At 41.4% G+C, this 21,835-nt stretch overlaps 3 protein-coding genes across 6 annotated transcripts in view; all 3 read left to right on the forward strand.

Moving 5' to 3' along the window:
- Positions 1-888: 888 nt before the first annotated feature.
- Positions 889-8,941, forward strand: LOC124305364 (plexin-A2-like). Its single transcript, XM_046764699.1, has 7 exons — positions 889-1,046; positions 1,133-2,493; positions 3,155-3,337; positions 5,338-6,069; positions 6,168-6,293; positions 6,413-7,635; positions 7,789-8,941. The coding sequence occupies exons 2-7, from the start codon at positions 1,375-1,377 to the stop codon at positions 8,108-8,110; spliced, it is 3,705 nt and encodes a 1,234-aa protein (XP_046620655.1). The 5' UTR covers positions 889-1,046; positions 1,133-1,374; the 3' UTR covers positions 8,111-8,941.
- Positions 8,942-9,200: 259 nt separating this feature from the next.
- Positions 9,201-11,728, forward strand: LOC124305368 (putative GTP-binding protein 6). The gene is made up of 4 exons (XM_046764711.1): positions 9,201-9,779; positions 9,854-11,068; positions 11,153-11,339; positions 11,413-11,728. The coding sequence occupies exons 2-4, from the start codon at positions 10,058-10,060 to the stop codon at positions 11,643-11,645; spliced, it is 1,431 nt and encodes a 476-aa protein (XP_046620667.1). The 5' UTR covers positions 9,201-9,779; positions 9,854-10,057; the 3' UTR covers positions 11,646-11,728.
- Positions 11,729-12,593: 865 nt separating this feature from the next.
- LOC124305363 (plexin-A4) overlaps positions 12,594-21,835 on the forward strand; it is a 68,103-nt gene continuing 58,861 nt past the window's right edge. The window contains exons 1-2 of one of the 4 annotated variants that reach the window (XM_046764695.1): positions 12,594-15,007; positions 15,190-15,410. The gene's annotated coding sequence lies outside the window, so the exon portion shown is untranslated. The remainder of the gene's footprint in view (positions 15,008-15,189; positions 15,411-21,835) is intronic. The other 3 variants (XM_046764694.1, XM_046764697.1, XM_046764698.1) reach the window with 3 other exon arrangements.

Consider the following 21,835-nt stretch of genomic DNA (forward strand, 5'->3'; position numbering starts at 1 on the left):
ATCTGTTACCGACCGATACTTATCGCGCTCAGCGTCACAGAAGCATTGGATCATACAGAGCAGGCTTACTAAAGCGAAGTGTCACTGTAGTAATTTGAAACAACATTTTCAATGCATGACGTTGCAAGATAGAGTTTCGTTTGTTGAAAATATTAAAAGTGCTAAAAAAAATCGAAAAAAATCGGACCATCATCGGCCAGGTGTCAGTATGATCGGAATGAGAAATTAAATTTTTCAGAATTTTTTCAGATTTTTAAAAACGCCCGTTTTTGAAATGGGTTTGAATAATATTTAAAAAAAAACGGTTGGCGAAAAAAATTTGAAAAAATTCAGGAGTGCCTTTTTTAGATGGTAGAATCGTATAAAAAATCGCGGAACGAATCAAAAATGATGAGGGAAAAAAGGGGTAAATTTGACATGGAATGCCCCATATATATGTATACGTATATCTCTTGACATTACGAGGATATACCTCTACATTAGGGGCCGTACTTAAATTACGTAACGGAATTTGAAGAACTTTTCAACCCCTACCCCCCCTGTGTATCAGATCATAACAAAATGTCAACCCCCCCTCCCCCCGTCCCAAATTGTACGTAATTTTTCGGAATCAAATAACGAAATAGCATAAAATTTTATTAAAATCATTTGTATTTTTCATTATTCTTTTATTTAATAATTATTAATTAATTATTAAATTCAGTTTGAATTTTTTTATTAATTATCAAAAAATTTTACATTCAATTCAAAAAATTACGTACAAGCATCAAAAGACCCCCTCCCCCGTATCGTAACAAAGTGTAACAATCGAGTCTGACCCCTCCCCTCCCTTACGTTTGTTACGTAATTTAAGTATGGCCCCTTACGAGGAGATATGAATTCGAATATGGCCTTTAACCTCACGCAACGAGCCAACTTATCTGTGCGACACTGTATAAGCGTGTACATAATCAGTATAAGAGTTTACGCTGGATTCGTGTTCACTATGAGTTCGCTCCAGTTCGCTCGCAGTACAGTTGCGATTGTCACAGTGGTGTAGTTTTTTGGTTCGTATAGATATGTTCTAAGTTTGAACTTATCGTTACGTACGATTTACAACTATAATTAGCAAAATTTTTATTAATAATTACAGGAACCAACGTCGTCATCATCGGCGCGATAAGAACCGCGTCAAGGCCTGAAAATCGTGAAACAACGGTAAACAAGAACGTGAAAACCTGAAGAGGCGTTGAAAAACAAGGAAAAGTCTTGAGCGCGAGGCGAAGTGATAAGAAGAAGGAGAGAAATCCCTGAGCGAGTTAGGCGTCTCGAACAAAAGTACGTGGTGGCGTCTCTTGGACGTCACTGCACAAGACTACGTGTGAGCGTGTGAGAATGTTGCCACGAGGAACAAGGGCGTTGCTCGCCCTGCTGGTACTCTCGTCGTCGATGAGGCCGTCGAGGAGCACGTCCGCCGACATAGTGCACACGTTCGCCGACCCCGACGTCGAGCGTCTGAACCACCTGGTGGTGGACAAGAACACGGGGCGAGTATTCGTGGGTGGTGTGAACTGTCTGTACCAACTGTCGCCGGACCTGGACTTGGTGGTGAAGGAGGTCACGGGACCAAAGAACGACTCGAACGACTGTTCGATGATCGACTGTCCCGCCGGCGTGGTCAAGAAGCTGACCGACAACGTGAACAAGGCTCTGGTCATCGACTACACGACCACGAGACTGATATCGTGCGGCAGTCTGTTCCAGGGGATGTGCACGGTCCGGAATCTTCACAACATATCGGACGTTGCTCAGGAGGTGCGGGAGGCCGTCGTCGCCAACAACGCGACCGCGTCGACGGTGGCCTTCATCGCACCGGGTCCCCCGAACCCGCCGGTCTCCCAGGTCATGTACGTCGGCGTGACATACACGGCGAATTCGCCGTACAGGTCCGAAGTCCCAGCGGTTAGCTCGAGGTCGCTGGACAAGGAGCGGATGCTCGTGATCGCCGAGACGGCGGTGACGACCGGGACGAGAATGTTCGTCAACTCTTTGGTCAGGGAACGGTTCCCCATAAACTACGTGCACGGTTTCAGCAGCGAGGGTTTCAGCTACTTCCTCACCACCCAGCCGAAGAGCACCGCCACCGGAAGCGAGTTCATATCCAAGCTGGTGCGCGTCTGTCACGACGATCAGAACTACTACTCATACACCGAGATACCGATCGTCTGCACGAACGAGCTCAGGGAGTACAACCTCGTCCAAGCAGCCTACGCTGGCAAGGCTGGATCCGACCTTGCCGGGCATCTCGGCATCACCGCTCAGGACGATGTACTCTTCGCCGTTTTCTCCGAGAGCAACGCCACCACCAACAGACCGTCCTCCAGGTCCGCGCTCTGCGTCTACTCCCTAAAAGCCATCAGGAGAAAGTTCATGTCCAATATTCAACACTGCTTTGCCGGGTACGGGCAGCGGGGATTGGACTTCATATCGCCCAGTTATCAGTGCGTTTCTCCGGTGAGTCTGCTTCGTTCGTTTATTCTGAGTTGGTGTCGTTTTTTTCACCGTAGAATCAGACTTTCAAATTTCGACACATGTACTTTGTTTTTGTTGTCTCACCATTTTCTCATGTACAATTAAAAATTAGTAAAGATCGATGAACGTGACCGTTTGATTTATTAATTTTTTGCGAGCTCTCCAAATGACAGAAAAAACGATTTATACAAGTTTGATCCTGGTGTTTCATTTCGATATACGCCTAAGTTATCAAAGATTCATATCATTAGGTGTATGGTTTCGTGTAGAATTCATCCACAAGCAAAATGAAATATTATTATTCATTGAAGTTAGACAAACTATGCAAATGTGGTATTGGTATAAGGTGTTCTATACCAAGCGTAACCCTTTTCGTATTATACAAATAACTGAACCATTTCGTTAAAAAATTCACGGGTTTCAATTAATTTCTTCTCGCACACGAATAATACTTTTTTGACAAAGAATTATCCTTCAGAACTCAATTCAGTAATTGTTCTAATCCTATTTGTAAATATTTTTCTATTAACACTTATTCTTTGACTGGACTGTAGACGAATCGTTTTTCGTACTGCAAGTCACGTTAAGGTCAGTGAATGGAAGTTAAATGTTTAACTCCCATTTTTTTTTCTTCTTCTTACAGAAGCTGCAGACTATCGCCGAAGATTTTTGCGGTCTCGATGTCAACACGCCTCTAGGAGGTCAGGATCCTATCATTGCTATACCGGTCCTCGCTTTCGAGGAGCATCTAACTGCCGTTGCTGCAACATCGACCGGTGATTACACCGTTGTCTTTGTCGGCACGAGCGATGGCCATCTCAAAAAAGCGAGTTGTCTTCTTTCTACTGCTTAATATTTAATTTCTCTTCTTTTTTTTATACTGTATGAACTTATCATCATGCACTATGGTACAATATATATATATATATATATATATATATATATATATATATATATATATATATATATATATATATATATATATATATATATATATATATCATATATATGTATGTACCTAATCTCTTCATCCGTCCGATTTTCTCTCATTTCCTTTACAAATTTTCGAAACTCCGTTTTCGTGTACTTGTAGAATAAGATCGAAATTTTTTTCAATAATTTTTTCATCAAACGGCATGTATGTAATATGTAGGATGCAATATCTGTATTAGGACTGCATAATATATTATATATTAGGATGTTCCTCATTTAGGGGTCCGAAAAATTTTCACTGAGCCTTGGCATCTCTTGGCCCTTATTGGCATTTGGGGGTAAACCTCCCAGATTGTTATAAATAGTTCCAAAAAAAAATCTGCGTAGTTTCTCTCACCAAACTTGAATTTTCCCATTAAGGTAAAAAAAAAACTTACCATTGACGTTGATTTTCGAGTAAGAATATGAAAAAAAAATTCTATTCTGGGAGAGGGGCGAGGGGGGGATTAAACAGTTTTACGACCCCAGTAATTAAATATAGTTCGAATCAAACTGTATGATCGCTCGTAACGTTGCCAAAATATTTGGATGTCAAGATTTGTCAAAAAGCAGAAGTGGAATCAAATGAATAAACTTGTTTGCATAGCTCCGGGGTTGAAAAAGTATGCTGTACGAATTTCAGGAGAATCGGTTGGGCGGTTTCACTGTAACCTTGATTACGAGAAATGGGAAGTCGCACACATCAATTTTTTGCGATGGCGAATGTATAAGACATTCCGTTTTAACGATTCTGACTAACAAAAGGTGAGCGTACAGTAAAGTTTCCACATCGAGCTGAGAATACACAAGTTTTTGGGGAACGATGATTCGCCAGATTTTCCATAGCCTCCCTACCATTTTCGTCCTATCGTTCGTTCGGCTTCGGTACAGCAATCGAGCGATTAATTGAATTAATTAAATATTTACTCATTCAACCGTGTATCGAACTGCAGCCCAATCGGCAGGCGGGCAGACTGTATCACTCAACAACTCGATGCAGTATTGCTGCAGTAAGTAACTCATAATTTAACTATAGCCTACCCAAATGTTCAAAGCCTATACTGCATGTAGTCTGCTGCTGCTGCTGCTGCTATATCAATATTAATATATGGATACCGCATAGAGACAACAGTAGTTGACGGACAGGAGGTGTGTATCATCTTTTTGATGGTTAAAAAATATCTTGAATAAAATAATCCCGGTTCCGGTGTTGTGGGAAGCGTTGCATTGCAGTACGCATGTAACGTACGAACTTAATTCTTTCTACCAGCCGGCTAATTTACAGCAGTGGCATCATTCGCTTCTTTCTCCGCTTACATAGGTACACATTGAAAAGTGGTTGGGTGTAGGCGTGTACGTACATATTATACATACTATAATACCCACATTCTAGGAAGGTACACCACGTCTGCAAGAGTAGGAAATTCGTGGGTGGGTCTGACCAATGTGACCGACCACTTACCGCGCGTTTAGAGCAATAAAACTTACTTATACTCCCTTCTTCGGCGCCCTCGTTCTGCCCGCCAACCCACCCCCAAAAACCTACTTTGCTCCGAAGTTGTCAATTAACATGAAACACGCGTAAGTCTGGGTTAATCGTAAATCTTGGCCTGTGATCGATACCGCTTCCACTTCCGCTTCACCGCTACAGTTCAACTGTTTCAATCCCTCGGCACCCTCGTGGATTTGAAATTAAGTCCGGCATCGTTCGGCGGCGCGTTACTTTCTTCCTTCCATCCTTCCTTCGACATCGTACTTGAGACAAAAACACACGAATAACGAATATAAATTAATCTTGAAGAACTTGGCTACTACGGTCATTAATTTCTGGATTTTTGTTTTTTCTCGTTTCAGGTCGTCGTTGAGACTGCGACCTCGGCTCAGAAGTATGGTGACCTTGAGGTGGATCCGAAATCCCCGGTGAATTCGGACCTACATTTTGACTCTCAGCTTATGCATCTCTACGTAATGACACAACGCAAGGTGTCCAAGGTCAAAGTTCAGGAATGCTCGGTATACAAGACGTGTTGGGATTGCTTGGAGGCCAAGGATCCTTACTGTGGTTGGTGCTCGTTGGAGAACAAGTGCAATCTGAGAAGCGACTGTCAGGATGCAGCCACCGATCCCTTGTACTGGATTTCGTACAAGAGCGGTCGGTGCACTACCATAGCAAGCGTCACTCCGAATCAGCTGCAAAGAACGACTGCAAGGACCCTGGATCTTGTGATAGAGAACCTTCCGACTCTCCCGGGACAGTTTCTCTGCGCGTTCTCGGCCCTCGATAAAACCCTCATAACAAATGCTACTCGAAAATCGTACGGCGTTAATTGCACCACTCCAAGGACCGATCTGCTGCCGTCGATACCCCAAGCCGAGCACCACTTCACGGCCCGATTGTCCGTCCGAATGACCAGCGGACCCGACCTCGTTGCCACGAATTTCACCTTCTTCGACTGTAACACGTACAGCTCTTGTACCCAGTGCGTTTCGTCGAGCTTCCCCTGCGACTGGTGCGTCGATGGTCACAGATGCACTCACGATACTGCCGAGAATTGCCGCAATGACATATTGGTCACCGGAGTCAGCGTGAGTAGAGCTTTTTGTCGAGGAACAGTTTTAACCGGATTGTTTTCCCTTCATTCAACCTGTGTTATATTGATCCGTTGTGTATTTATAATTTCCAGAGAATCGGCCCGAGTTATAGAAGTGGACCAGGTTTCTGTCCTACTATTAACGCCACGGATTCTAAAGAAATACTGGTCTCGTCTGGAATAACGAAAAATATTCGTGTCAAAGTGCATATCATTGGGGTGAGCGCAGAATTTGATCATAAATCTGAAAATTGTCGACCATGTTTAAGATGAAAGATTCTGCATGTAATACGATGGGATAAAAATTCTAAGTATTCTTCTGTTTATCTCTTCAACAGCAATTCATCGTACAAACGAGGTTCATCTGTCGGTTCAACATCGAAGGACGTGTAACCAGCGTTAACGCAAAGCTTCTAGCAGACACAATATATTGCGATTCGACAGAATTTTCATACACGTCAAGGGCGCCTAACATCACGGTACCCTTCGCAGTGATATGGGGGGGCTCAAAGCCTCTGGAAAATCCTGACAACATTCACGTTGTTATATACCGTTGTAAGGACATGGCTGACAACTGTGGCATGTGTCTGACTCTCGCCCAAAAGTACGGATGCGGGTGGTGTCAAAGCTCTGATAAGTGCGAGGTGAAAGAACAGTGCAATAATCGAGGTTCCGGCATTTGGCTAAACAGAAATGAAACCTGCCCAAACCCGAAGATTCAATCGTTCGAGCCGCAGCTTGGACCCTGGGAAGGAGGTACCAACGTAACTATACGAGGAATAAACTTGGGGAAAACATTCGCCGATATATACTCTGGGGTGTCGATTGCCGGACTTCCGTGCGAGCCTTACCCTGAATTTTACGTCAGGACGAAACAGATCTTATGCAGAGTTGACGGACCGGGTACTCCTCAGGAGCGAAATGGACCCGTGATAGTCAAGATAGAGGATTTTCGCAGCATCTCAGACGTCAACTTCGAATTCGTTGATCCTGTCATTGAGTCCATATCGCCTAAGTATGGCCCTCGCAGCGGCGGGACCGTAATCAGGATAACAGGACGTTACATGAACGCCGGCAGCAAGATACTCGCCTTCATAGACAATCTACCTTGCTCCATAATAAACGCCGAGGCCAACGAAACCCTCTGTTTGACCAGCGCCAGCAATACTACCCGCAGCGGTGTGCTGAGGATGCATTTTGACAGCGGATTTAGGCAGTACAACGGCGTTTTCGAATACGTCGACGATCCTACGATAGAATCCGCCGACAGCGGCGTTGCGGGACTAGTTAAAATACCCAAGGGAATTCCCGCCGGCGGTGTAAAGATATCGGTAATCGGGACGAACCTTGGATACGTACAAAATCCTGAGATGTACGTCTACTACCACGACAAAATGTTTGTCTCTCAGTGCATTGCATTTAACCATACAAACATGATATGCAATTCACCCGCCGTCGAAGTATCCGCAGACACTCATCTCGACGCTGAACATCCACCGATGCTGGAGTACGGATTCCTCATGGACAATGTCATGGGCGTACAGAATCTCTCCGCTCAAGGGTTCGTCATAAATATCATTTGTATGCGTTGTTATCACACCCTAATGACTTGCAATACGAGCTCATGTTACACTTCTTTACTCAATCGTCGAAATTTTAATAAACATCAACATTATTACCTTCTGTTTCTGACCGGCATATATATTATTCACAGGCATAAAAGCTTTGTGCTTTTCCCAAATCCGATGTACGAAGTGTTCGAGGAGGAAGTGAAGTACGACAAATGCGACTACCTCATCATAAACGGTCAGGACTTGAACCGCGCGTGCCAGGAGTCTGACGTAACTGTTCAAGTCGGTAATTCGTTTTGCAACGTGACGTCTCTATCGAGACGACAGTTGACGTGTCGACTCCCCCCACCTCAGCCTCCAGTCTTTGATAACACGAGTCTTCAAAACAAGCTGGAACTTCCAGAGGTGACTGTAATCGTCGGAGGTGGAGTGAAGTATAGAATTGGGAAGCTGAGCAGAGTTTAAATGAAGTTCGGAATGGAAGAGCTCGTTTATTTCAAAACTGACAGTTTCAGATCAAAGTAGATCAAGTGACATTGAAATGATTCTCATTAATGGATAACGCTCGCGGCATCTTCAGCATCGTAGCATTTATGGGGCAGACTTTTTTTTATACATTTCTGACGATAAAGCTGAAGTTACACAAAACAATAGAAACTCGATATACGAAATTCACTTCCGATATTCGCAGACTGTTCTTTTTTTTTTTTTTTCCTCGAGCCAGACGTTTACGATTTTTCTACTAATTACCGAACGTAAGTTTACCGGTAATCACTTGTCAAATCACGTTCGACAGCTCTTAGTGGGCGAACTGAATTCAGCACCGCCACGACGCGTGATTCTCTTCTGGATGCTCGGAAGTTAATGACGCTACACAGTTCCGATGTGCCGGTCTCGTCAGTAACGGCGCAGTCTCAAGTTGGCGTCAGGTTTAACGTAAATTTGAATTCTCTAACGAACTTTCGGCCAAATACAATATGCGTAGAAAGAAATGAAGTAGGAAAAAAAAATCCCAGACCATGCCCTTTTAATGTACGAACACATGATTGAAATCAACAAGATAATACTACCAATAATACGTCTTAGACGCAACGTCTACAGACCACTACGTATGTACAGATTAAAGATTTACCGCATCGCGGAGTCTCATCTGCCCGACTCTACCAACGGGTGATTTAAATAAATCGGACTCTTTTTCGATACGATTGGTTGGAAATAGTTAATCCTCTGATGTACATGTACTTGTAGTAGTAAGTAAAAAATATTTTGCAATAAATTTTCAGTTTAAAAATTTTATCAATTATTATTTATTTTATCTGCAGTGATCTTATTTGTTAACATTTATTATTTGTTTAGTTTCATCCACTGCAGTGGCACTTTGTCATGGTAAATGTGCTGTACATTATCTACTGCTTTGGTTTACCGATATATAATTACTGTCCCCACACCTCAATTAGTTCCAAGAGTCTATTTCGTGAACTGACATCGGTATATTTGTATAATAAATACCATGTACTGTGACTCGCCGGATTACGGCGTATTCGGACTCTGTGTTACCGACAGCCGCAGGAACGTCGAGTGCACGAGGATAGGTTTACGATTTTTTTGTTCTTTCGTTGTTTTTATTTTAGTCAAGTCCTAAAAAAAATACACACGTACTTGTCAACATTTCGTATGGCCCTGGGGCTCTGTTGCACTCCCAAATTGTCGACTAAATCCCTCACCCCCGCCCCCAATATCGATACATACCGGCAACTAATGACTGAATTCGACGCTTTTTACACCGTCAAAACTACACTTATTGCCAGATATTTAACTGACTTAACGTCGATCATAAGCACTTGCAGCAACAAAGATTTTTTACTTATCCGGCAAAATTTCTCCCATTAGTCGCTAATCTCTTCCCGTATACTTCACACGTGTTACGTAAGCCTTTCCAGAGTTCACCCTAACCTATGATTTCTCAGTGTACACAAAAGCAATGAGTTAAAAATCTAGGTAATATACAATCCGCAGGATATGAATACCGATAGTAAGTCCGTAGCAATTAATTTGGCGGAATATCCGGCGTACGGATCCCACCTGGAGTGCATGACGAGGGCTTTTTTTGCTGGTTTGTCGACATTCACTATAGGTGAGAACACAAGATTCCCAATCGGTTATGTCACATACATACGTGATACTGTTTATTAATCTCTTCACTTTCAGTATTTTCCGGAACTTTTTTCGGACAGCGTCTTTTGAAGAGGAACGCCGTGCTCTCTTCCAAACAAAAAACGATCCTTGCTTCTACTTTGGTCGCATCTGTAGCCTCCTACTTCGTTGCCTCAGAGCGTGTAACTCTTTGCAGAAAATCTTGGACTAAAAATGGCAAAGATTAATTTGTTCCTCGAAACAAAGTTGTGAGCAGATATGTTTAGCCTCAGAAATTTGACACGACGAGCGTCGGGTATGGTAAAGCGCTCTCTACCCATTAGGAGAAAGACTTGTGCTGCAACATTCATGGTGATCAATCGTCGTGCTCATGAGACAACAGAAAAAGAAAAAGATGAATTGGAAGATGAGGAATACGATGAGCTGTCCTCACGATTTCTGGGAATAGCTCCCGGTGGACATGGAGCACTCGTTTTGCAGCCATACATAAAATGGGGAGCAAACAAAAAGAGAAACACAACCCCAGAGTTGCAGCTTGAAGAGGCCGTTACACTTCTTAAAACACTGCAAAACTGGAGAGTGGTTGATAAAATGTGTGTTTCGCTGATGAACTTGAAGAAAAAAGAACTACTTGGGAAAGGAAATCTGGAGAGTTTGAAGATTAAAGTGAGAAGTAACCCAGAAATTACCGCAGTATTCATCAGTACAAATTTGCTCCAGCAAGTGCAAATACAAGAGCTGCGACATATCCTTGGCGTTCCAGTTTACGATCGATATTCAATCGTCGTACAGATATTTAGGGCTCACGCCAAAAGTCAAGAGGCAAAATTGCAGGTTGCAATAGCAGAGATTCCCTACATGTGGATGAAGTTGAACGTCGTTAAAGAGACCCGAGAAGAACACGTGGGTACGTTTGAATCACATCGAAAGCTTCTTCAGGTCCGCGAAACCAAGCTTAAAAATGCCCTCCTTAAACTTAAGGCACAGAGACATTTGCTGAGGAGTAAACGATTACAAAATAAGATTCCCACTATCGCTGTTGTCGGCTACACAAACGCTGGGAAAACTTCCTTGATCAAAGCTCTCACTGGAGACTCAAGTCTGCACCCTAGGAATTACCTTTTTGCAACTCTCGATGTCACCATCCATCAAGGCATTCTACCCTCAAGACTGAAAGTATTGTTCGTTGATACTATTGGCTTCATTCAAGATGTGCCTGCCACTCTTATTGAGCCGTTTGTAGCAACTTTAGAAGACGCCATGAATGCTGTAATTGGCTTTTGATTACGCTCATTCTGTTCTTTTGTCTTCAGTCAGTCATGCTCTTTTGACCGATGAATGTTTTATTACCAGGACATTATCTTGAATGTGCATGATGCAAGTCATCCGGACAGGCAGGCCCAGATGGACCACATGCAAGCAACATTAAAAGGCTTGATCAAAGACCAGGTGGTGATAAATGTTGCAAATAAAATTGACCGAATATCAGAAGACATACCTCGACTGAATATGCTTGGTGTGTCAGCCACTAAGCTAATAGGTAAGTTGTTTCCAAAGTTTCAGAAATCAGAGTTGTACAGAGTTGTATTGAACATTGCCTTTGGAATCCTCAGGTATAGACGGTTTACGGGATGAACTCGATAAGTCGATACTAGGGGCAACAGGACGTACCATAGTCCGTATTAGAGTGCAATCTGGAAGTAGAGCATCAGCTTGGCTCTACAAAGAAACCACAGTGACCAACGTAGAAGCTGATCCGGAAAACGCCCAATACTTGTTTATGGATGTGATTACTACTGAGTTACAGCTTAAAATGTTTCGAGTATTTCTAAAAAAATATGAATAAAGAAGAGACCGCGGCTAAATTTCTATAACTGGAATCAGAATAGGTTCTGTCATAGGTTTAATAAATATGGATTCTCAACGAAATTTTTCTAGCTCAAAGTATTTTGGAAGTATTCTTTTTTACTTCAAAAACTTAGAAAGTGGCGGTACTTCTTTACCGACAGAGCAACGAAATGCCCTATAAGGTACCGTGGCAAAGAACCGCGAATAACGCCAAAGATCAGTGTTATCAATACGACTAGTACAGACTTCCGAGTCAATCAGAGTGACGTCAACAAGATGGATAGTAGCTGCGCAAAGTATCCGACTACTAGCGCCCTCTGAGTAATCTTGCTCAACGGAGGAATTTACTAATATACCGGGTGACTCTGAATTCTTTAAGCAAATGCGACCTCCCACTCCTCACCAATCTTCGAAGTCGTATCGAAGAACGATCAAGCTTCATGGCTGGAGGTAATGTCATACGCGAAACAAAATATGGTTTCTGATTTTAGTTCATCAGGGCTCCGAGATCATATTGTACATTGTAAATAACTCATGGACACCAAACATCGGTCTGGAACGATGAGTCTCGTTTCCGGAGCGCTTGCAAAGATGTTTGCGGAGATCGATTTGCATTGCGAAACTTGACGCAAGAGCAAGATCGTTCAATTATAATATAAATAAATCATCGACTAGCGTGATTGTCAAATTTTTAAAAATTTTTCCTGCGAAGCACAGAGCTGCTGCTCGAGGACACCTGGTATATACCGGGCATCGAGCATATTGTACGAAATGGATAGTAGCAATTTCCGGGTCGCCGCGCTGACGTTATGGAAACGGTTAGTAGTTACCGACGGAGCGAACCCCGAAGCATCCCCCGCATGACGGGGTGGGACCGGTTTTCTTGTTTCAGGTAGTAGGAGCGGCCGGGTCGTCGGGAGAGTGGACGGTGTTTTCTCAGACGGATAGTACGCAAAGGTGGGAGTAGCGGCAGTAGCTGTAGGGGACTGGGGAGCGAAACGAGTCGCGCAAGTGCGTCCGTCCGCGTCGGTACCGAAAAATTAGTAGCGAGAGAAAATCCGGGTGAAAGGTAACCTGGACAGTAGAACGTAACGGAAAGAATCGTATCCAGAGGAACGCGAAGTTGGTCGGAAGTAAAGGAGAAGTCAAAACTGACGGTGACAATTTTCTGGCGGATAAGTGTAAAACAGATAAAAGCGAGCGGATGATATCCGCGCGAAAGAAAGATATAAAACAAAAGAAGGAAAGGAACAAGGCACGCACAGTGGAGGGATATCGACGACACAAGGCGGCAGCGACGTGAACAAATCGCACCTCAACAGAAGAGGTTTCATCCATCTCCAATATCTCTGTCTATATATATTGTGTATGTACGTTACCTGTATGTATATATAGGTATATATTTACGCGAGAGGATCGACCAACTGTCACATTGGTCGCCATTTTATTAATCTGGTAGCGCCGACCACCGCTCTTCGTGCTGCTGCTGCTGTTGATGCAGCGTGTGTCTTCTCCTCTTATGCTTCCATCCTGATGTCGAATAGGAGAAGACAGCAGCAGGGCGCGACCGAAAAACTGGCCGACGGTGGTGTGCGGTGAAAACAATAAATAAACCCGTGTATCCTCCGCGAGGAGGAGAACCAACCAACCAGCCAGCCAGCCAGTCGGGGTGTTAAGGTGGTGCTGCGCATACCGCTGACAACGACGACTACGGACAATGAGGAGAATATAACCAACAGTAGTTGATGAATAAAGACGGCGAGTCGTGTTGCGCCCGTGGCGTCGTTGAGTAGAGAAAAGTAGAGAAGAGAAGATCGAGGAGGAGACGGCACAGTGCACATAGGCTTCGAGTGTTTTCTTTTGTGAGTGTGATATTATTCTACGTGTGTTTGTTACGTGTGGTATGTGTGTGTTTTGTGCATACGCGTTTGTTGTTTCGCCTTCTACGTATAAATTATACACTACTTGTGCGTGTACTTGTACAGTACCTGCATGTATGCACACCTCTCGCTCTCTCGACCTGGATTAGTAACTGATCTCCCGTAGTAGTAAGGATAAGGAACCGGAGGCGGCGAAGCCTTGAGTCAGTGAGCACGATGGTGAGCGTGAGCAGTGAGTCGACCGTCATTCTCGTCTAGCGTGACTACCAACCTACCACCCCCCTCGCCGTTAGAGAGTGTATTTCTCACGACGGTTCTTTTAGTTCATGGTTCTCGCTTGTGCCATAGAGGATACGACACATACGGAGACACAACACACGCGCGCGCATGCTGTAGGACAAAAGATGATCTGCAACTAGTGTTCCTCGATCTTGTAAACAAGTGAAGTGAGGAGGTAAACAAAAGACAAACCGCAACCGCGCGCAGTTCGAATAACCGTGAGAAGTGATAACATGCGATAGGGAGATATTTGACTCGTCCGTTATCTATCCTCCGCCTAATCGCGGCTGTGGTCACAAGACCGGTGTAAAACGACGAGGTGCTTAATTGTCGAGGAATTCTCAACGAAGCGAGGAAAAAATTTAAGACGAGATAGAGGGAGGGGGATTTTTTTTGGGTTCACGCCTGGGGGATCGGGGGCGGCCACCACCGCCATGCCTTGCGATAGTTTAGACAACAATCAGCATCCGTGCAGGAACAACGTCGGGGGTTTCGATAAGATTATTTCGCAGGCCAGCGGAGAACGGTGTACAAGGTGGTACGAGATGAGATACGAATTGCTTTGTGCCTGATCTAGAACGTAGGAGAAATCTGTATCGTTAACGCCGCCGTTGCGTCGAGGCGACAGGGAGGAAGTAGGTATTTAATAGATGAGAAGAAAGTGAAGAGGAGAAAAGTAAAAGGAGATTACAAAGAAACCCGAACAATTTAAATACTTGAAGGTAGTAGTTAGATAGGACACTGTGAAAAAGAATTTTGGGAGAGTACAGCAAGTATATTATATAATTAAAATTGAAAATTGACAAGAAAATATATAAAACAATAAATAAATAATAAAAATGAAGAGGTGTATAAAGTACTACGCTGTAATAGTTACCTAGATAGACGAAAGGGGAAACAAATGTGAACGCAACAACGAGGAATTTCTATATCTACTTAAAGAGAAGATTTAGAAGGTAAAATAAAATAAAATAACGAACCAACGGAACGCGCGAATGACTAATAATTATAATAGTAATAGTGATTATACGCCGTAACGATGCAACAAATTATTGGCGTGAAAACGCGATTTGTTTTTGTACCGGCGTAACGTCCAAGTGGAAAACTGGAAGATCGAATTTGTTAATCGACAAACCGAAGGAGATAACGAAAAGGAAGCAGCATAGAACCACGAAGATAGGAAGGAAAAGTTTCAATTTCGGTGTGTTTAATCATTATTCTTTCTGTGTGTGTTGTTATCGTTGTTACTCCTACTATTGCTAGATTAATAATGCTAGTATCTATGTCTTTGCTTTTATCGTTGCGATTGCGATCGTCAGTGCGGTGAGTATAATCATCATAATCATCGTAATCATCACTCGTTTTCTTTTTCTTTTTCTAAAGTTCAAAAGAGAAGAAAATTAAGGAGAAAACACGCAACCGCAGCAATGAGAATTGCGACAAATTGAGTAGATATGTAGCAGAAATTCACGCATCGGATATCGAACCACGTGTTTCCTTATGTGTTTTAAGAACTTACGTACTTACACACACTATTGCTCAACCAACCAACGATGCATGCCTGCAGGATATATAAACTGTGAATGCCGCGCCGATTAATCACTGTACGTATACATCGCGTCATTGTTGTATGTTTCTTTTATTTTCTTTTACTTCACGGCGTCCTTGTCGCTTGTTCATGTGCGAAACTAGTACCTATTTATACATACATGTATGTACATCGTACAAGTATCGATGAAACAATTATACGTGCACCGAAGTCTGAACAGGATTAATTCTCCTGGTGGAAAGAAGAGGGAGAAACTGGCGTCTACTGGTACGTCGTACGAAATTCACCTCCCCACTTGAACTTTCTAGAAAGACATATGAAAAAATAAAAAATAAATAAATAATGACTACACTCTTCCGTACTCGTTCGTTCGACACTTCATGCATAGAGAGGGAGAGAGGAAAGAGAGCAGCTCGACTGATTTATCCCTCCTTCGTTCCTTACTGCACCCTCACACGATGTCTTATCTTGAAATTTTTCTCCCTTCTACTTATCTTCTACTTCTTCGCCTTTCTCTCTCGCGTCCCGTCGTCCCATCGTTGTCCTCGGCGACCCTTCAGGACCCTGACTTTATATCCCCTTGGTGCCTTTCTCCTGTGTTGTATTTTTCTCTTTCGGGCCGTTTTGTGTGTACATTACATGCATACCAGCATCGAGACACCCGGTATTGGAGAGGAGAGAGGGAGCGAGTCGCTGTTTTACGCACAGGTATGCTCTGGGGAGAGCGTAATTTCCCGCACATCGTCTAGATCGTCTCATTCGAGTTTTCTCTCGCGTGATCCGGGTTTCGAATTTGTGGAAACGCCCTGTATCGAGACGCTTTCGGTTCATTCTTTATTAGCGTATTGAAGTTGGTAACATTATCGTAACGATTCATGCTGAGGAAAAACTGTTATTCCGCCATTTTGAAATTGTCCGTGAAATTCATTAGAGCGTAATAAAACAAAACATACTCATATTTCGATATCTTAGTTCCTCCGAAATCATTGTAAAATTAAGAAAATAGTGTTTTTTTCCTCAAAAGTTTCGGTTAGGAAATCGGTCCGAAGAATCTGAAAAGATCAGGGCTGGAAGACAATCTAGGGTTTTTTTTTATATCAATCTAAAAATAAAAAAATCCCCAGCGTTCTTTCTGGATCTGGATATTTTCAAGTTTACTCTGCAGATTTTGCCACCAAAGAATCCATACAATTATCATTTACCTATGACGAAAGTATAATTCGCAAATACGAATGTAATCGCACGTTGTTCATAATAATAAATTGTTACACTTCCTTGAAACAACGATTTGTCACTGGTATGAATCACACCTCATTACTTATATTCGTATCATTTTGTCGAAATGAATTAGTTTGATTGGCTCTAATCTTTATCTTGAGTTTTTCCAGAAAATTTCGAGAGGATGAGTGTTAAAACGATATTTGTTTGTGCGTATGGTTGTGTTTGTGAAAGCAATCATCACTGACCATAAATAGCAGCGATGATATTACGTTCTGTTGAGTTTTGAAAAATTATTCTCGTCGTATTGTATGTACGTACCAGTGACAGAAAATGACGTTAGGATGAAAAGGAAAATGATGGAAAAAATTTTTATTCATCCGTACATTCACAGATGACGACGGTGATGCGTAATAACGACAAAAAATACGAATAACGATACACCGCGCGATACATCGATGATAATAATAAACGGGGATTTCCCCTTGACGGTGTAGTTATTATTATACACATATATATGTATAATACACCACCATTTGGATAATAAATTGGGGATACGTAGCACGCGCATTCGATACGCTTACATTATATATGTCCAAAAAAAAGAAACACGAACAAAAAACACACAAATCAGATGCGATTTACCTCTCTGACGATGGTTGTTGGTTACATCGGGGTTGTTGGTCGTCGAGTGCTCGTTATGCAAACGAACGAACGGATGAATTTCGCGCTACTTTGTACACGTTACTAGTACGTGTACGATTTGTTATATGTGTATTACACGCTCGTTTTTCCGAAACAATACAACCAGTATTTTTGGTGTAAGTAACAGACAGGATAGGTATGCGATATTCGTACAGCTTGAATGAAAAAAAACAGACACACACACACGCATACAAAAAAGAAAAAGAAAAAAAAAAAAACGTATTTCGGACGGACGGAGTCGAAATTTGATCCCGCACTCGCGATATATGTACCAAGTATACGTCCGCTTCGTTCGTTTGAATTCGTTCGTCGTTCTCGTTCCATTTACGAGCGATAATAACGGGTTGGTTTTGCGGCTAGTTCCTCCTCATATAATCATCCTTATATCTCTCTCTACCGAATATGAATATCCGAAAATAATTTCGTCTCGTCTATCGTCTTTTCGTTTATCTATTTATTGACGGTTGTATTTTTTTATTCTTCTTCTACTATTAATCATCCCTTGTACAAGTGCACTCTGTATTATCATAAGTTTCGAAAAATTCAATGCAATCTATAAAGAGAAAAAGAAAACAAGTTTTCACGTCGGACGAAGCTAATTAAGTTAGTGTAAAATTAACGTGACGAAATACGAGATAGAAAGAACTCATCTTTGTGCAATTTTCGAACGAATTCCAAAGTTTTTGTCTTTTCAAAATATAATTATGTTTACCGTGTTATGATTTACCGAATTTCAGACAATTCTTGACAATTTTTTCCCCCTAAAGTCTGAAATTGATTTGGAAACTCAACTCTTTCAATGTCGTTGAAAATTTTTCAAAACAATGATTTTCATTTCAAAATGCACTTCGTTACGTTAAAATTCGCTAACTTCGATCTGTTTCTTCTTTTAGACCATCGCCGCGTGACGTCACACGACGATGACGAAACAGTCGGTAATAATTCATGAGGCACTATCTTCTCCGGTTTCGTTTTCCTTGCACGAATTCAGTTGTAGCGCGAAACTGTTTCTCTTCTTTCTTATCTTCATCTTCTTTTTCAAATTTCACTCCTTCTCTCTCCATCTCTGTGGCTGTTTCGTTTTTCTTCACCTCCCAAAGCGTTGAATCGATTATCAGACACATGCATTATGCATACACGCGTGTTTTCGACGATGAGAGCAGGTTAAATGGCTGTATGATACATACGTATTTAACCGACGTTGCGTTTCGCGAGGAGGACTTTATACATCGACTTGAGAGGAGTTTAACGATTTGGTCGTGAAGTTGGTAGTAGAAGTGGCGTTCCTTCTCGCCCGCCCCCGCAGTTTAATAACTTTCTCGTCTGTTCTATATGTGCTGCATGTATAAAGTTGTATGTACCTCTATATTTATATATATATATGTATGCATAGCTACTCCATCTGAATTTATTAGCCAGATATCCGTGCACGATTTATGCATGAATTTGTACACGACGATATTAATATACACAGCTAACAACCATCCGAACGCTTATACACGAGAACCTTGGAAATGCGAGGATGATGATTTCGCTGTCGATAGTAGGTACGAATCGGGATCCGTGTGATACGCCGAGATCCGCGTTTTCTCTTTTTCACTTCCTTTCGAAGAGAGAAGAAAAATAAACAGAGCATTTCGGAACAGTGACTGACTGACGTATGGAATGGAATTGCGCCGGAAATCATATTATATATACTTATTATTAGTAGATTTTCTTTTATGGACCCTTTTAGTTACACATTATCGTACTGAGTTAACTTTTATAACAAGATAGTATCCTAGGGTTTTTCGGATCCCTGGTTATAAAATCTGAAATCGAATGTCAAAAATTCAAGATGGCGGATACAATACGGCGGCCAAAAGTTTCGGATTTCATCGAATCCGATCAAAAAACTCTATGCAGGGGCTTTCGGGTTCGCTGATTGGATTTGCCATATTGAATTTTCCAAATTTGATTTCATATTCGTAATCAGCGACCCCAAAAACACATGGACAGAGTTTTTTTTCCGGATTCGATCGAATTTGAAATTTTTGTCTGCCATATTGGATCCGCCATCTTGAATTTGAGAAGTCCGATTGCAGAATCGCAACCAGTAACTACAAAAACTTATAATTTATGTAAAATATGTATACGTGTAGAGGGGTAACTTTCTCAGAAATGAATTATTCCTTCAATTTACACAATTTTTTTTCCAATCAATTCGCTTCTAACAACAATAATTTACATTATATCGCAATAGTTACTCTTGAGTATTGAAAACCTGTCAGTGTACTATCAGAAATAGTAAAAAAAAACCGCAAAGAAATATGTTTTCCAAGTTTTCTAAATATACAAAAAATGGATATAAAATAGGTGGTAAGAATACTTACCGCTATGATTCAAAGGATTAGTGTGTGTACTTAACTTTATGGTAATGGTGCATTTTCGGGGTAAAAATCGTCCTTTCCTCGTTAAAATTCACTCTCTTGAAACTGTTGGAGTTCTAAGTATTCGATTTTTTTTTATTTCGTTTTTTTTTACACACATTTTCTCAAATCGTATTCATACATATGCAGTGAATTATTATTTTTTTTCTTTTACACGATTTTCACAACGACTCGTCGTTTCATCGCTCTGTGTACATTTATATGCCTGATAATTATCATTGTATCATACTCATCTGCACTTGGGCAAAATGAATCTGAGCGAAACTAACACAATCTCAATAAACGTAACATAATCCATGACCGCCGAATCTAACCTTAGAATACCGCAGAGATAATGACTTGTTGAATTGACATGTATTCTAAGGTTAGATTCGACGGTCATCTGTCACGTTATATCTATTGAGATTGTGTTAGTTTCGCTCTCGGCCGACTGTGGCGCTGTAGGTTTCTCTGTATTGCCAACATAACTGTCTGGTGTAAAAAATTAGCCGTCTCAGATTCATTGTCCCTAAGTGTACAATGTGACATATGTTATACGTGCGTACCGAGCTCGCTTACTGACCTACGCTTCGAGAATTCTGTACGATTAGGTATTGAGATAGGCTGTGCTGCGAGCAGCCCTGCGGAACCGACTCTCCTCGACCTTATAGGTATAGTTCATCACTCGCGTGACGTGACGTGTTTCAGAGAGGTTAGCAGGCATAGACAGGCACAGGCAAGTCGGGCAGCAAGCAGGGCGTTGCCTCTCTCGGCCCGCCTGTCTGCACCCCGAGTAAGGTACATATTACAAAAACCTGACACACTGACGACTCTGGGACACTGGAACCGAATTTGTTTTTCTTTCTAATCTTCTTCTTTTTCTAACAGAAATAAGGTTTTTTTCGTGCAACGCACACGTATTAGCACCCAAGCAAGTCAATACTCTACGTACTGTAAAAAGTACGATTACGGGTTGATACGGAATGAGAGAGATACTGCGGTCAATTAACTTATCTAATCTTTTACGTACAATACCGGGAACCTCAATCATTTGTGAAACTGCAGCCAGCAGCAGCTTGAGTTTTGCAGCCAAACGTATTAAACTTTTTGGAAAAAGAATAATACAGTTCACTGTTATTCTAATAAATTTATAAAAATATCGGGGGTTCAAGATGTTTCATAAAATCTTGATTCGACGAATTCTCTACCTCATTCGAATAAAACGTTAGAACGTTTGCCTGGTAATTCTGACTGCTAGCTTCAGCCTCGTCGACGATTTCTCATTTATTCTTTCGTTCCTTCTTTCTCTCTCTCTTCCTTTTTTTTTCATCTTCGTTTACTTGCGGAAGATTGATTATTCGTTATAAAAATGTACTAAATTTCGCTTCAAACTTGCACTTTTTCATATTATGTTCATCATACAATATTCAATCAACCTGTTTCGACAAATTTTTCTTTCTTCTCTATTTATTTAATCGAAAAAAAAAACTTGATTCAATATTCACTGAGAAATTATCCGATGGAAATTACATGTTTGCTCAATTTTACGAATGTCTACACAGATATTTGTAAAAAAAATGTGCTTCCGACAAGTCTCTTATTCATAAAATATTTCTTGGGAAAATAACGATTATTCACATATATATATATATATATATATATATATAATATTAAATTGAATTGAAATAACAGTATCGTGTCTCATGTACATACCTATATATATATATATATGTATATGTAATCTACGTTATACGTAATATATATGAATATATATATATGAAATATATATATATATACATATATGCATGTAACACATACAACAGTATCGAATTTCATCCACGAACAGAAGCATCGTCGTGATTATCTGACGTTGGCCGGTTGTACATAACAATATACATAACACGCTATGTATACAAGCGCAGTGTGCGCGTCGCGTTGTGTGAAGTCTTTGATAAATGGGGAATATGCGTATGCTTATACGCGTTTGTATATGTATATAACATGTATCTGGGAAATCTAATATATTTAGGCGCATATCGGGTGGCTTGTAATTCTATATACCTATTATTTCTGCTCCTTTTATACATGAACGATGGTAATTCAATGTCCAATTACGAGATAGTGAATTCACGTGGGTATCGCCGCTTTT

The sequence above is a fragment of the Neodiprion virginianus genome, chromosome 5 (genome assembly GCF_021901495.1).
Source record: "Neodiprion virginianus isolate iyNeoVirg1 chromosome 5, iyNeoVirg1.1, whole genome shotgun sequence".
Lineage (NCBI taxonomy): Eukaryota > Metazoa > Arthropoda > Insecta > Hymenoptera > Diprionidae > Neodiprion > Neodiprion virginianus.

Bases quoted from the DNA above. Each gene is read 5' to 3' on its own strand.
- LOC124305364 (XM_046764699.1), top strand. From the start codon at position 1,375: ATGTTGCCACGAGGAACAAGGGCGTTGCTCGCCCTGCTGGTACTCTCG. The intron at 3,338-5,337 runs GCGAGTTGTCTT...TTCTCGTTTCAG, and splicing joins GCGATGGCCATCTCAAAAAA to GTCGTCGTTGAGACTGCGAC. The intron at 6,294-6,412 runs GTGAGCGCAGAA...TCTCTTCAACAG, and splicing joins TCAAAGTGCATATCATTGGG to CAATTCATCGTACAAACGAG.
- LOC124305368 (XM_046764711.1), top strand. From the start codon at position 10,058: ATGTTTAGCCTCAGAAATTTGACACGACGAGCGTCGGGTATGGTAAAG. The intron at 11,069-11,152 runs GTAATTGGCTTT...TTTTATTACCAG, and splicing joins TAGAAGACGCCATGAATGCT to GACATTATCTTGAATGTGCA. The intron at 11,340-11,412 runs GTAAGTTGTTTC...TGGAATCCTCAG, and splicing joins GTCAGCCACTAAGCTAATAG to GTATAGACGGTTTACGGGAT.